The sequence below is a fragment of the Gossypium hirsutum genome, chromosome A05 (genome assembly GCF_007990345.1).
Source record: "Gossypium hirsutum isolate 1008001.06 chromosome A05, Gossypium_hirsutum_v2.1, whole genome shotgun sequence".
Classification (NCBI taxonomy): Eukaryota; Viridiplantae; Streptophyta; class Magnoliopsida; order Malvales; family Malvaceae; genus Gossypium; species Gossypium hirsutum.
This window is the reverse complement of record NC_053428.1, coordinates 6,790,192-6,805,222: the sequence shown is the minus strand read 5'-3', so window position 1 is coordinate 6,805,222 and position 15,031 is coordinate 6,790,192. Positions and strand designations below refer to the sequence as shown.

The 15,031-nt window shown below is 33.5% G+C and overlaps 2 protein-coding genes across 2 annotated transcripts; one reads left to right on the top strand and one right to left on the bottom strand.

The window, feature by feature from the left end:
* The first annotated feature begins 1,546 nt into the window (after positions 1-1,546).
* LOC107959299 (glucan endo-1,3-beta-glucosidase) lies at positions 1,547-3,265 on the top strand. The gene is made up of 2 exons (XM_016895320.2): positions 1,547-1,705; positions 2,071-3,265. The coding sequence occupies exons 1-2, from the start codon at positions 1,621-1,623 to the stop codon at positions 3,024-3,026; spliced, it is 1,041 nt and encodes a 346-aa protein (XP_016750809.1). The 5' UTR covers positions 1,547-1,620; the 3' UTR covers positions 3,027-3,265.
* A 717-nt stretch (positions 3,266-3,982) lies between these two features.
* LOC107960852 (uncharacterized) lies at positions 3,983-14,602 on the bottom strand. The gene is made up of 12 exons (XM_016897116.2): positions 14,540-14,602; positions 12,084-12,287; positions 10,966-11,081; positions 10,770-10,832; positions 10,521-10,610; positions 9,715-9,880; positions 9,389-9,578; positions 8,087-8,919; positions 7,239-7,853; positions 7,074-7,139; positions 5,780-6,711; positions 3,983-5,555 (listed from the first exon to the last, which is right to left on the bottom strand). Exons 1-11 carry the CDS (start codon positions 14,600-14,602, stop codon positions 6,604-6,606), a joined length of 2,514 nt encoding a protein of 837 aa, XP_016752605.2. The 3' UTR covers positions 3,983-5,555; positions 5,780-6,603.
* Positions 14,603-15,031: the final 429 nt, after the last annotated feature.

The following is a 15,031-nucleotide window of genomic DNA, read 5'->3' as shown; positions in this document are numbered from 1 at the left end:
GACTAGATTAAAATTTATTAAATAATTATTGTTATTGAATCAAATTATTGGTAAAGATTATTGAACTGAATCATGAATTATGCTTGTCACTTCATGTGATTATTGTTTGTGTACCGAATTATTAAATGTATTATGGACCATATTTATTTAACTGAATATTGTTTACGAATCATGAAACGTTTCTTGCATTGTAAAACGTGCAAGTGCACCTGTTCTTACTTAATTAACAGTTAAATTTTAGTAATGAAAATAATCCTAATGTGCTCAATAGAATAATTGAGAATTATTGTCGAATAAGAGTTTAAAGTTTAAGAAGTCCGACAATACAAGGACTAAAGAGTTTAATAAGATTTGTAAGTGGATAGAGGGTGTCGAATAATGCACGTCCACACCCACATGGGCGCTCCAACTACTGGGACAAGGTCTCCCATTTTCCCAATTAATTAACCAGCAACTTCTACTATAATTTATGCTTGACTTTCTACCATATATATTGGCAAGTTCTTAGAACATATAAATTTATTTATTAGTTTGGCTGGTCCCTGCACAAGTTGATACACATCCGTGACATGTATAAATACCTTAACTTTGCACAACTCCTTCAACGGATGTCTGCCCTTGCAACAAGGGAAACTACATCAGCATTATTCAAAACCCAATCTTTTGCAACAATGACAGCCTTCATTACTACAGTTAATCAGTCCTCATAGCTCTTATTTTCCTCCGACATAAGAAATTAATTTTTATTTTTTAAAAAATTATTACATTTAATGCATGTTCAGACATAGATAAAGATATGATTATATAAAAAAAATTACAGAAAAAGATTAAATATATTCATATCAGAATCATGGTAACATAAATGTCCCTTTTGACAGCCTCCAAGCCCTTTTTATGCTTCTAACTTCAGCTACAACAGTGACCTAATTAAATATCAAGCCTTCACTTTGCCTTTTCCAGTGCCCCTGGAGTTGCTGGATGGTTGAATAGAGCTACCATAAATGCTTTTATGTATATTACTATCGGAACCTGATAATCATGTGAAAGAAGAGAGAAGGAAACATATCTGTCTATCTGTCATCTTTGATGAAAATCGGCTAACCCTAATCCAATTATTTCATATGCATTTATTTAAAAGATAGTATTAATAGTTGCAATCTTTTTTATCCGTGCATTAAAAGAATGCAAATCTGCCTACAAAAACTTGTATGTCCATATCAAATTATAATTCACATGAGTATACATAAATGGATGGGTTGAAATAGAAATTGTGATAGCATGATTGAAGATTTGATTACCTTGGGTTTTATCTTTATCAGTTCTTATTGCCTTGAAGTCCTTTATTAACTCCCTTTATTGCTGGAACTGAATTTATTACCTACATTCAATTTTCATAGTAGACGTGACATAGCAAATCTGTTGAGTAATTCAATTTCCATCACACTCACAATCTTATCATAGATAATCTTCATATTAATTACTCCATTCGTAATTACCAGAAATATCAGTAACTCTCTCCCTTTATTTCTGTGTATATATATATGTGTGTGTGAGTGCATATAGAGAGAGAAATGATCATATTGTTAGAGTGATTCCGTAAGAAAGTACTTGACCCGGCCCATGGATTTCCTAAGTGTTAACAGAACTTTGATGATTGCAACATATTTATTCCTGGCATTTTTTATAGCCAACCATACGATAACAGGTTCGATTCCTCTCCTTTCTCATCATCTACTTCCTTGCTGCTTCTACATCTGTGTTATGCAATAAAAGTTTTGAGAAAACTTTCCTTTGTGTTCGCTCGTTCTCAGCATGACAGAAGCGACTAAAATTCATCAACTATATATGCACCGTTATATTGTCTTCTAGTTGCAAAAATTTATATATAAACGAATTAAGTTCACATTGTTTGAATCTTGATTTTTCTCCGTTAATTAATACATAACATCCGTAAACTAATTATAATATCATAAGTGAACGAAGTTGAAGTAATAAAATGATAGCTGGAAAAAGGAAATTGTTGCAGAGAACATATAACAAGTAAATCGTTTATATTTGAATGTGGTTTAGGGGCTACAAAACCAATTGGTGTATGTAATGGAAGAATTGCCGATAATTTGCCCTCCGAGCAAGACGTTGTCAGTTTCTATACAATGAACGGCATTGGAAAAATGAGAATCTACGATCCAAACCAAGCAACTCTCCAGGCTCTCAGAGGAACAAACATAGAACTAATCCTTGGTGTTCCCAACGGAGACCTTCAATCCCTTACCACTCCCTCAACTGCAAACAATTGGGTCCAAAACAACATAGTAGCCTTCTCACCAGCAGTCAATTTCCGATACATTGCAGTTGGGAACGAAGTAGAACCAAGCGATCCAGCAAGTCAATATGTTCTCCCTGCGATGCAAAACATTTACAATGCTTTGGTATCTACAAATTTAGGTGGTGAAATCAAGGTTTCCACATCAGTGTCGGCAAGTTTGTTGGCCCAATCATACCCTCCCTCAGCAGGTTCATTTGGTGCAACATCATCTACTTACATGACACCAATTGTCTCATTCTTAGCAACCACAGGAGCACCTCTTCTCGTCAACGTGTACCCTTACTTTGCCTACATTGGTGATCCCCAAAACATACGTCTCGACTTTGCCTTGTTTACAGCTCAGGGAACTGTATTTCAAGATGGCGCACTGGCTTACCAAAACCTGTTCGATGCAATAGTGGATGCCTTTTATTCAGCGTTGGAAGCTGCTGGGGGTGCCAATGTGGAGATTGTCGTATCGGAGACTGGTTGGCCATCTACCGGAGAAGCAGCGGCAACTGTTGATAATGCAAGCACTTACTACAAGAATTTGATCAATCATGTCAACGATGGAACTCCCAAGAAGCCTGGAAAAGCTATGGAAACCTATCTTTTCTCAATTTTTGACGAAGACCAGAAGGGTCCAGCTGAAACTGAGCGCCATTTCGGCCTCTTCTCCCCTGATAAGCAGCCCAAGTATAATAATATTAGTTTCAGTTGATTAGATAAGGAAAGGGATACCGGGATAGTGACCACGAGCGGGTTTTTGGGTTTAGTGCGAAATTTGTTGCTACCCAATTTCTCATCATAGTGACTAAAACTAGTTTTACTCATCAGTACATGTACGGTTTGATTCTTTATATTAAATAAAATAAATTAGTTTTTTTTAACCAGGTTGTTTATATTAAATAAAATATATTGTTTTAATTCTTTTTATAATTTTATGAATAATATTAAGAAATTTTTTTAAAATATTCATTTTCCTTATATTGCTATGACTATTTAATGATAATATAGGGATTTTAAAAAAAATGTAAAATAATAATCACACAAATTAAAAATGGTGTACAGGTATAAAAAATAAAAAGATAATTAAATATTAGTAATATTATGAAAATCATAGTTTTGGAATGTTAAATTAATTGAAATTTTCATAGTAATGGCTGAAATATAAAAAAATAAAAATTCCTTTAGGATCTAAAAAACAGAATAGTTTGAAATAATTTTTAAAAACAATATATTTAAAATGAAATTAATCCATATTTTATTTAAATATTACATTTTAAAACCCTTAATAAAAAATTTAGGGTTTCTAAAACATGCCATAGAATCTACTACAATAAAGTTATATGGTTAATTGTATTTGAATTTGCACTTGACAACCTAATTTTCAAATATGTTTGATTAAAACTTAATTAAAAGGTGTTTTCATGAGAAAAAATTTGTTAATATACAAAATTTACAAAATTCTTATTCTAAATATTTGTACTTCGTGTTGTTTTAGTTTAAATTAAAAATTTGTAGACGAATAATTAAATGCCATGGATTATTTATTTTAAAAACTTTCATACTACTAACACACTATATAAATTTAAATATATATTAATTAAATGTCATGGATTATTTGAATATTATAAGAAGATAAGTATGATTGTTTAAATATTAAAATTTTTGATAGAAACGAAATAATAATATTATTTAAAAAGATAAAAAGGCCAAGTACACCAGACAAGAAATATAGCAAAAGCCAGGCCTAGGCACCTCCTACAAAGACAATAAATGCCGTGGAACTTCCTCCATCCAAACTCGCTCAGATGCCTCAACTCTTCCCATTTGAGCCAATTCATGGGCTCTTACCTGTCTTCCCAACATGAGTGAAAATTTGCTAAGCAGTCTTTCGCATCCGCGATGACAGGGGAGATTGCAGATCGGTCAGACAACGTACTCCAAACCTTCTTCAAGACGGTAAGAAAATCACCTTCGAGAATAATATGTTGCAAACCCACATAGTGCTCGCAGGCTTGCCGAAGCTTCCACAACAAAAAGGGATGCTGCATGCAAAACCGGGCTGGCCGCCAATACAAGAACCTCGTCAAACTCAATGCGCGCAACAACACCCAACCCATACCATCAACATTTAATCTAACGATCCCAGAAGGTGGTGGATACCATTAGCAGATAGAATGGGACCGTCAAGTGTGACGTGGCAGAGTAATCCAACAGGTAAGTATCAATAAAACGTGTTTGAAAATCCACACCGAGTTTAAGACCCTCATGTTTTCCCTTCTTGCGCGTGCCCCAAATATACCAGATAGTTACAAAAAGTCCCTGCAATAACTGGGAATTCAATTGAAATATGCAGTGAAGGAACCACCCCTGGATAGAGAGTAGAAGGTGAAAACATTAGTGAACTAAGGGATTATTACAAGGAAAGGAACTGCAAAATGCAAATATAATCTAATCTAATTTTACCTCTGGTATTTGCTTTTATTAAAATTTAAAAATATAAAATTCTGTATGACACACACGATGTAATGAAATCAAATGGGTAGTGAACTACAAGAAAGAATAGATGATGAAAACATTAGTGAATTAAGGGATTATTACAAGGAAAGGGACTGCTAAAAATCCCATCTAATTTTACCTCTGCTATTTCCGTTTATTGAAATTCGTGATTCCAAACTTGATTTGAACTCCATTGAATTTTATTATCAATTTTTTTTATCCAAGTTAGAAGGAAGCTTTATTCAAAATTAAAACTTAATTCGAGATGAAGTTAAAACTATTTGAGTTACGTAATTAAATTTGTTTACCTAGCTAATAAAAAAAAAGTCAAGATTTCATAATCAAATTCGATCATTTATATTCAATTTTAAATTAAATAGTTATTAGTAAAACATATATTAAAAATGAAAAAGAAATGAACCCAAAGTCCCTGCAAATCCAACTCGAATAATTTGCTAACACCTCATTTCAATTCTGAAGTTATATACAAACAACAAGACCAAGGCGGGGAGGGGAGGGGGGAGAAAAGAAAAAGAGAAGTTGAATAACTGGTATGTATCGTCAGAAATCAGCATTAAGAAGCAACCACCTCAGGTTTGCTCTTATTTCCAAATATCATTTTCTGGAAATTGTTGGTTGGTTCCACAAATGTCATGCATGCTTGAATAATTTCATGCTAAGCCAATGGAAATATACAGCAATCACAAGTATGGGAAGCGTTAAGGGCACCAAATAGCAGTAATACCTGTTAAAATAAAATCAACATTGGACCTCATTAATCACTGAAAAAAGTGGCGAAAGAAAAAATTTTCTAGTCTTAGAAAGAAAAGGCAATCATTCAAAGGCTAATGGTTTGGCGTTGGTAATGGTAGGCAAGTGATGAAATTTCAGCGCTCTCTGCATCTGCAACACTATATATTACTAGGAAACCCTAACATTGAAAAAAAGAAAAAGGAGAAAGAAAATGACCTGTCGTTTCGAATGGCTGCAATCAGAGGGTAATTGGAGGGCGGAAGAAGCTTCGACATAAACGCGGTGAAGAGAAATCCAGGCAAGATAAGGGTTCCAATTCCGACCAACAACAACCCCCAAAACGTCGACGTTCTTGACCTACAATCCCCGTAAACCACCATTGTTTCCATTATCACCCAAGAAACGATCAGATCAGATATTGAAACGGTCTGTCATTTTTCAATAAAAATTTAGGTAAAAATAATATTGCTCGGTAAAAGAAACCGGGTCGCTACCCGAATTGGTCGAAAAGGCCGAAACCCAACTTTTATCTATGAAAAATATATTATTTCTGCTAAAAATGTTCAAATAGTTAAAAAAATCAATCAAGTTAGGAAATCTATCCAAATTTCAAATTTAGGTAAATTTATTCTTATTTTTAAATTAAACGATAATTTGATCTATATTTTTTTGTAAAAAGAAATTATTGTTTAATGTACACGAGAACCTAAAGTTAATCATAATCTGATAGAAGTTGAAAAACTGATACAAATTTAATTGATATGGCGCTGAAAAACTTCTTCACTGTATGGAGCTTGTGAAACTGTTTATACGTTGAAATCTTTGTCTTTTGGAACCAAAAAAGGAAAAATATATATATATTTTCTCTCTTAGTTTTTACTGATATACAATACGTGTAAATTTCTGTAGTTTGCTTAATCTATATTAAGTTTATATTTAAATTCTAATGTTGCTGCGGTATAACTATAATAATTGTAAGAATAATACAGAAGAAATGGGAAAAAGCCTTCATTTTATGGGAGTTCTGATTAATTATTTTTTTATGACGCCAAAGCTGTCAAATAACTTCCCTTGCATGAGCTTGTTGGAGTGCCAATTATCCGCTGCCAAACCCATTTCGAGTCCTGAACTTTCTGAATTTCTGCCAACTGCACACCAATTAATAACTTTCATTAGATTCTTATTCATTTCTCGATCCTAACAAAATCTTTAGTAAGGTTGTTTATATGTTTTTCTTCGATTCGCCAATGAAAATAACGTGTACATATTTAAAGTTTTTCATTTGTCTTGGATCCCAGAAAATTTTTGCGGGGAAACTTGAGGAAAACGATGTCATGTTTGCGGGGAGATTTATAATTTGTTATGAGATTTATGTTTGAATTTGTTTCTGTGCATGTCATGTTTATGAAGTTTATTATATACTTTGTATGGTTATGTTTTGGTTATTTTAAATAATTAAAAAGATGTTAGAAATTAGACACATGGATGAATTATTGTTTTGATTGCTTACTCTGCCATCTCTTAGCTCGAATATTACTGAATCTTCAGAAAATGGAATTGGTCTTGTAGGAGCAACCTGTATGTATTCGTAGAGATTTTAAAAGTCAGATTGATATCACTCTGTCCAGTAAGCTTTGTGGAAGAAGCGTATGCATGTGGATAGCTAGATACAAACCTTTGGGTCACATTTTCTGTTCTGATCATTTGGGTTCTTCAAATTGATATCTAAATTAGCTGTGGGATCGTTATCCATGCAAACTTCTTGCATTCTATCATTTGCTCCCATTTCTGTTTGATCTCTTGTATCTCCGTCTCCATTCTGTGGGAAACCACAGTTTTTCCATCTCCAGATCAATTGGTCCATGTACCTTAGGTATATGTTTCCATCTGAACCTATTAAAAACAATTGATTGCCCTTGATACATGGGCTAGGGGGAGCAACCAAGGTGACATCTTTGCTGGGAGTTCCGTGTTCCACCCAGTTCCAACCATTCCATGCATTCCAGTGATATTCAACTAGTCCACCATCTTCTGAAAGCATGAAAAGTGAACCTGTTAGTGAAAAGAATGAAGGCCTCATAGCAGTTCCTGGCAGCCTGGATAGAACCAAATGTTGAGATTGGTGATGCTCATGCCACAGCTCAGTCACTTTGTTATACTGGTAGAGGCGGCCATTTCTTCCAACAACAAACACTATATTTTCCCTAAAAACTTCTTGGTCTATTATGCATGCAAGTTTTGTTTCTGGAGGGCTGCGACAATCTTTCCATTTGAACTTCCTTAGGGCAACCTACATGACATTTAAGAATGTTGGTCAGTGCAATACCTTGAGAACATTTAAAAGAATCTGAATCACTAGTTTTAGTAGTCTAGATACTGGAAATGTTAAAGTTTACATTTTCTACTTTTAAATTTAAGTTTTTTATTTCTTTAGGAAGAACAGAATGAAAAGTGAAAACTAAACAAAACATTATGTGCTGAACCTGTTTGGTTTTCTCATTTTATTTGATTTCTGCAACTTACACTGAACTGCAGTAGTCGCCCACTTTTGCTGACAAAGAAGAGTGCATCTTCTGCTGTGACTTTCAGTTTACCTGACATACCATCCCAAGGAGGACCTCCAATAACTTGCCTTCCTTTTCTCATTGCTGTGCAATTAATCCATGCTAGCTCATTGTTGCTCCTTTCTCTGATAAGCAAGGTTCCATACACGTCAACAAAAAATACACTTCCATTGTAGTTTCCTAGGGCACCTCTCATAGGTGTTGAATGATCATGTCTTAACCACAGCCATACACTTTCTGTGTAAAGGTATTCAAAGATCAAACCAGCTTCTGTTATAATAAAAAATGATACGCCTGCTTGCACCAGTCTCAGTCGGAAGCTAGTGTTGATCCAGTTATCTGGGAACCTATACTCTTCTGATGCTTTCACTAATCTACTCCTGGATGTACCTAGAGATAAATAATCCTGTTGTGCTTTAGTACCCTTTCTCCTTCTTGTCAGCGATCTTATGTTTCCTGAATCATTTGGTTCATCTTTTATACCTGCTATGCAGTTCATTGGTCCACGTTCTTCTGTACAATACTCTCCATTCCATCCTTCTGATTCAGGGGCATCTAAAATTGACCAGATGTACTTTGATGATAATTTTTTTCGGTTAAATTGATTTGTTGGCCCTGAATTTTGACCACCTAGGCCAGGTAGATGTAACTCTGCAAGTCTCCCATCATCCAATGCAAACAGTATCCTGCCAAGTTGAAACTTTAGTCCTGGAATACCTCTTGCAGCTTTTGCGTTCGGTGGATGCATATGATTCTGCCATGCTTCTGAAATTTGGTCCTCTTGAGCTGTGCCTGTCTTCACATGCAAAGGCTACATCAAGCATGTAAAATGGTTGCTAAATTATCTAGAAGTGAGTATGCAAATGCATCATCATTTTAAGACTAATAATTTCATGCATTTATACTTTATTGCTTGGATGTCTCGTATAACAAAAGCCTTGAATTCCCATAATTACAGGTAAGAAAAGCACAAGCTCATTTGTCTTCCTTGATTGATTTTAGGATTTGACTTCAATAACTATGTCTGTTAGATATATGTTAGACACATGTACTTCAAGGAAATTGGAGAGATCAGCACAGTGAGAAAAGAATAGCATGAATATCTGCAAACCGTACAGTTTATCTTCATAAAAAACTAACATGTCTTTAAGATATCATTTTAAGAAGAATTCCTCTCAAACTATTCAACTTTTTTTTCTTCTTTAAAAGTAAAATGGAATAAGAGAAAGAGTTTGTTGCTTTACAACACTACTTGACTTACCCAAATGTTTTGGTATTTGATACTCAAAAACTGATCCAGTGGATGTTGTGAGAAACAATGAGAAGAACCTTTCTTTCAGCTCATCTTCCAGGAAGGGAGTAATAGATGTCAGGTGATGATCTTCTGGACTTCCATGGGTTATCCATTTCCATTTCCTTTGATGTAGCCGTCTCTCTACCAGTTTACCTCCCTGTATATTAAGGTAGTTTGTCAGAAATCACATTAAATTAAGTATAATAGGATACACTTTTTGTGGTACTCTAAAGGTGTAATTAGTTTGTAAGTATTAGTGATATGTGAGTGTATGAATTGTTTATTAAGAGTACCTTGCTTAGGAGAAACAAGGATACAGAGTGGTCTCCACTCAAGCCATATATCATGCACCCCTGTAATGGTACTAGAGAACCATCCTTATCTGTTTCTTCACTCTGTAGATGCTTCTTCCATGATGGCCTTGAGCTCTTATCATATTCATAGAGATCACCTGTAGGACTATTGCATCATTTCATGTTTAGCTCACTTTTGTACTCTTGAAATGGGAAATAAACAACAGATAGTAAATTTATACTCTGGTAACAACATACACATAAATTCATGACATTTGCTCACAACTCTTTCCTTCAGATCTTAGGGCTTGTTTTAGAACCATTTTTTTATTGTGCAGTGATTTCTCCATTTGACAATACTTCTCATCTAGCAAACTTTTTTGATTGTGTATTTGTTAATAAAGAATGGGATAGGGTCTAAATTTACTACTATATTTAAGGTGATGGATCATATTTTCCTCTCATCTTTGAACATATGCAATTTTACCCTCGTACATCTTAATTTGGTTAAAAATAAAACCAATGGTTATTTATATACTTTGAGCAATAAAGGAATCTTTGAAAATATATTAAAATTTTGACCTTCTTTGAATATCAATATAAAGTATAATGCTAAAACTACTTATCTTTTAAGATGAGTGGTAAATTTGACCCATCATCCTAATTAGAGTGGTATATTTGAATCTTATGTAGACCGAGGATGTCAATTCCTCTTTACTGAAGGGCAGGGGAGGGAAAAAAAACATAACAGAAGACCTGAAAGGATTTTGGATGTGTCTGTACTCATGGAGAGAAGGAGAGATCACCTTATTGTATATACTACATCTGTTCTAATTCTAGCCATATCAGCTATTGCTGCAACATCTGCTCCTGGTGGTCGGCCATGATTCTCCCACCTGTTCTATGTTTACAGCTCATAAGCTCAGCTGGATATTAGACTCTCCTACTGTAATCTAAATCTCAATTGTGGAGATTGCATGAGACTTGAGGAATCAATGTAGCAATGAATGAAGGTCTCTGTTTGCATTAAGAAATTGACAGTAAAAAGGTGCTACCTTGGAGGCTCAACCTCACTAAGCTCTAACAACAAGCCAGTCTTTGTACAGAAATAAACTCTCCTGCGTCAAGGTCAGAAAAATAAACTATAAGTAGAGAAACATTGTGTTTATATTGAAGTGAAATTTGACCATGCCCTTGAATTATGTATTATTCTCGGAAGCAAAATTCTTAATGGTCAATAAACGTACTTACAGTCCATCATATGAAACAGTGCCGGACTTCATCTGAATCACTGAACTCTGTTCTGCTTCTTTGTTTATACTTTGATTGAATGCAGGTTTCAACTCCACCCAATCACTGAGTTTCATCTGAAAGGGAAAAAAAGATTATATATCAGACGATCATAGCAGCAAGGAACCCTTGTGATCACAATCTAAGTAAGTTTCTTGTGCAAGATGTTATATGTTATATAATTGTGGCCATGAATTCAAAAAGTTGAGAATGGGGTTATGAAAAACTTGCTGCAATTTTGCCTTATTTGGAGAGGAGAGAAGAGTATAGTTTAACTAGCAAGTTAGTGCTCAATTACAACTATAACTTGAATTAAAATAATCACTGAATTGATTTCATTTTGTAGGCTAAGAAGGAGATCACAAGTAGAAATAATCAAAGTGGAATCTTCACCTCCAAACAGGTTAGAGCAAACCTTTCGCTTCTTTCTGCTTTACACTCTCCTAACACTTCTCCATCCAAACTTGCTGTAAACAAAAGTGCTTTTCACCGATATTGATCTCATTTTCTTTAACCTGTGATTGGAGTTTATTATGATAGTGATGCAGTGGTGCCTGAGATACTGCAATAATGGTGTATGTATTTGGAAAACACCATTAGATTCTTTCCCTACCAGCATGCAGTTTAGGATAATTGGTATTTGACTTCATAGTGCGCTATACATGCATGATGCTGTAAGTTATTTTATGTGCCTGCAGTTTACCTGCTCTATAATGTTACTCATATTAACATGACTTGTGACTCTAATCTAGTGCCTGTTAAATTAGGCCCTCAAAGTACTTGCAGAAAATTGTGGAAACCTTTTAATATCAGACAGACACAAACTTTGTTTACTTACCACAAGAAGAAATTCACCGCATCCAATTTGCAATCGTTACCCCACCCAACTTGTAAAACAAAATTAAATGGAGCAACCAAACATTGAGTAGGGTATTTGATTCTACTGTGTTTCTTTAGTTATATAACAATACTTGATTGTTCTGAATTTATAAGTAATCAAATGTTGGACTGTAGAATCTTATATAGTTCATCATCTTTCATCTAATGTAGATTTGAAAGCTATGGTGCTTAGTGGTTACCTGATAAAGATTTCCTTCCTCAGAAATAGTAAAAATTGTCTGGTTGACTATCAAAACAGAAACCGCACGACCTGCTGATATCTGCAAGTCATGTGATGCTGTAAGGTCCGGTGACGGACCGGTGCCCCCTCCCCCTACCGGAAATCGCTCAGCCCTCTCCCCTCTCTCCTTTTTTCCTTTCCCAGCTCCCAAATGATTTTTTTTCTGATTTTTAGGCTATTTATAGCCTTTAAAAACGGCACCATTTTGGCCTTAAAACTCAGGGAATAAAACGACGTCGTTTTGCCCTGGGTCCGGTCGACACGACCCGCTCCGACTAGGATCCGCGTGTTTTTTTAAGGAAGGGGCTATTTGCGCAATCGGCCCTTCCTACTTTTCAGGCATTTACAATTAAGTTTTTATATTCTAATTTGGCCCCAGAATTATTCATGGTTTTCAATTTCGTCCCTCCGTGCTACGCTGCATTTTGGACAATAGGGAATATTGCGTTTTTGGTCCCCACTGTTTTCTCGCGTGTTCAAATAGGCCCTTTCTCTTTATTTTCTTTTTAAATCGGCCCCACAACTTTGTTTTTAGTTTAATTTTAATCCTTTCTTCGTTTATTTTCATTTCTTTATTAAATATTCTTGTTATTTTTACATTGTTATTATTATATATACATGTTTTAGTATATATGTATATGTATATATTTTTACGGATCGGCTTATTTTTATTATTTTATTTCAATATCTTTATTATATTTGTTTTTGGTATTTTAATAATATTATTATATTTATTATTATAATAGTATATTTTTTTATGTACATAGATTTATATGTATAGTATTTTTATTATGTTATATTGTTTTTTTTTTGTATTTTAATACCATCACTATTATCATTGCTAATATAGTATATGTTTTGTTATATACGTATATATTATGTGCATTTTATATATATTATGTATATTATTATTTTTATTATGCATATTACGTATATATTAAATATCGTATTATTCATGTATTTTATTATATATGTATATATCTTTAATATATATTTATATAAGTATATCTTCATGTAATATTAGTACTATTATTAATGTTAATACACCTTTAACATCGTAATTATGTGTGTACATATTATGTAAATGTTTGAATATTATATTATATGTATGTTTTATATATTATGAACATGTATTTTCAATATTATTAGTTATATTTTTGTATATATTACTCTATGTACATATTTCCATATTACCCCATGTATATATATATTTTAAATTCTATTATATGTATATGTTTATTTTTTATCATATTGTATATATACTATTATTGCATTTGTTTTATTCCTACTACATTTATCATTAATATTTGCACATATATTTTATTCTTGTATACACATTTTACAAATAGTATTATTTTCGTATATCATTATATTTATTACTATACCTTTGATTTTCACTATTATCACTTATTTTAATATTATTATGTTTATATTTCTCACGTATGCCACGTATATACATTTTTCAATGTCCATTTTATTCATGTATATATTATGTATATATTTTAACATTGCAAGTTATATTTTTATTATAGTATATACTTCTAACACTATTTTATTCGTGTATATATATATTATTTTACGTACGAGTTCTTAATACTATTATTATGAATATACATTCATAGTTTTTATTTCGTGTTTGATACTATTATTATATTTAATATATCGCATGTATTGTTATTATTCTTAATTGTCGTGTTATTTATATACCTTGATGTATTTCTAACCTTTATTTTTCTGTTGCTCGCCCATTTCGTATCATGTCGCTATTCACTATTTTAAAAATATTTTATTCACGTTTTTTATTTTATTTATTCTAATAAACAAGGTAACATACCGATTTAACATTAAACCGCCGATTTCATCGCTATGTTGGGTGAATATCAGTCGACTCGTGTTAAAACGGTATGTCCTTCTCGAAAATCAAAAATTAAAAGTTCTCGTCTTTTCAATCGGATCACGATCAAATCTTATATTGAACTCGTATTTTTGAAAATCAAGACAACACATGTTTATAAGATACCAATTTTGGGCGTCGCGAGGGTGCTAATACCTTCCTCGCGCGTAACCGACTCCCGAACCCTAATTATTATTTGACTTTTAACGTAGACCTAAACTCGGCCTTCTTTTTGGTTTAAAAAGGAATCTAATAGGTGTCCGATCACACCTAGGAAAAAGGATCGGTGGCGACTCCTTGTTTATTTTAAAATCAAATTTCAGTTTTCAAGTTTTCAATAGATCGCCACAATTAGCGACCGAAAGCTAAATTTTTTACGTCGCTACAGAGTCCATTAAAGGTCCTTGGTTACTTGGTTCTAAGCTGAGGTATGAGGTTACTAATGCATACATACATACATGATGAGTCTGAGAGTTGTCATCATCTATGCATGATCCACATATGATGGGCATGGCACATACCATTGAATGAATTCTAAATAGCCAGATCATCAACTGGATTCCATTAGAGGAATCCAAATGCATTTATTCATTTGTCCAAGGACTTGATTGGATGGGGCGTCAAAAAGTGGGGTCTCCAGGAGTTATTGTGCCCTTGAATTTGCTGCTGAACTTGTGCCATCTTGGAATCTTGGGTCGGCCACTTAAAAGAAGCTATGAAGAATCTAATCTCTTTATTAATAAATGGTTGTTTTCTAAGTGTAACAAGCAACTTGGATTATAACGTTGCATTTGCCAAATTACATTACAAAGTCCGACTGAAATTTAATTAAAATTCTTGTTTTTGGATGATGATGATGCTAGAGTGGTTAGTCTACTCAAAAGTTGGTTATTAGAACTTTAGAAATTAAAAGTTACATGATTGTAATGGTTACTATAGGGAAGTCCTAATCATTAATTAATTTTAGTGGTTTTTCTTTTACATCAGTTTAGTTTTTAGTGGTGGGCAACTTA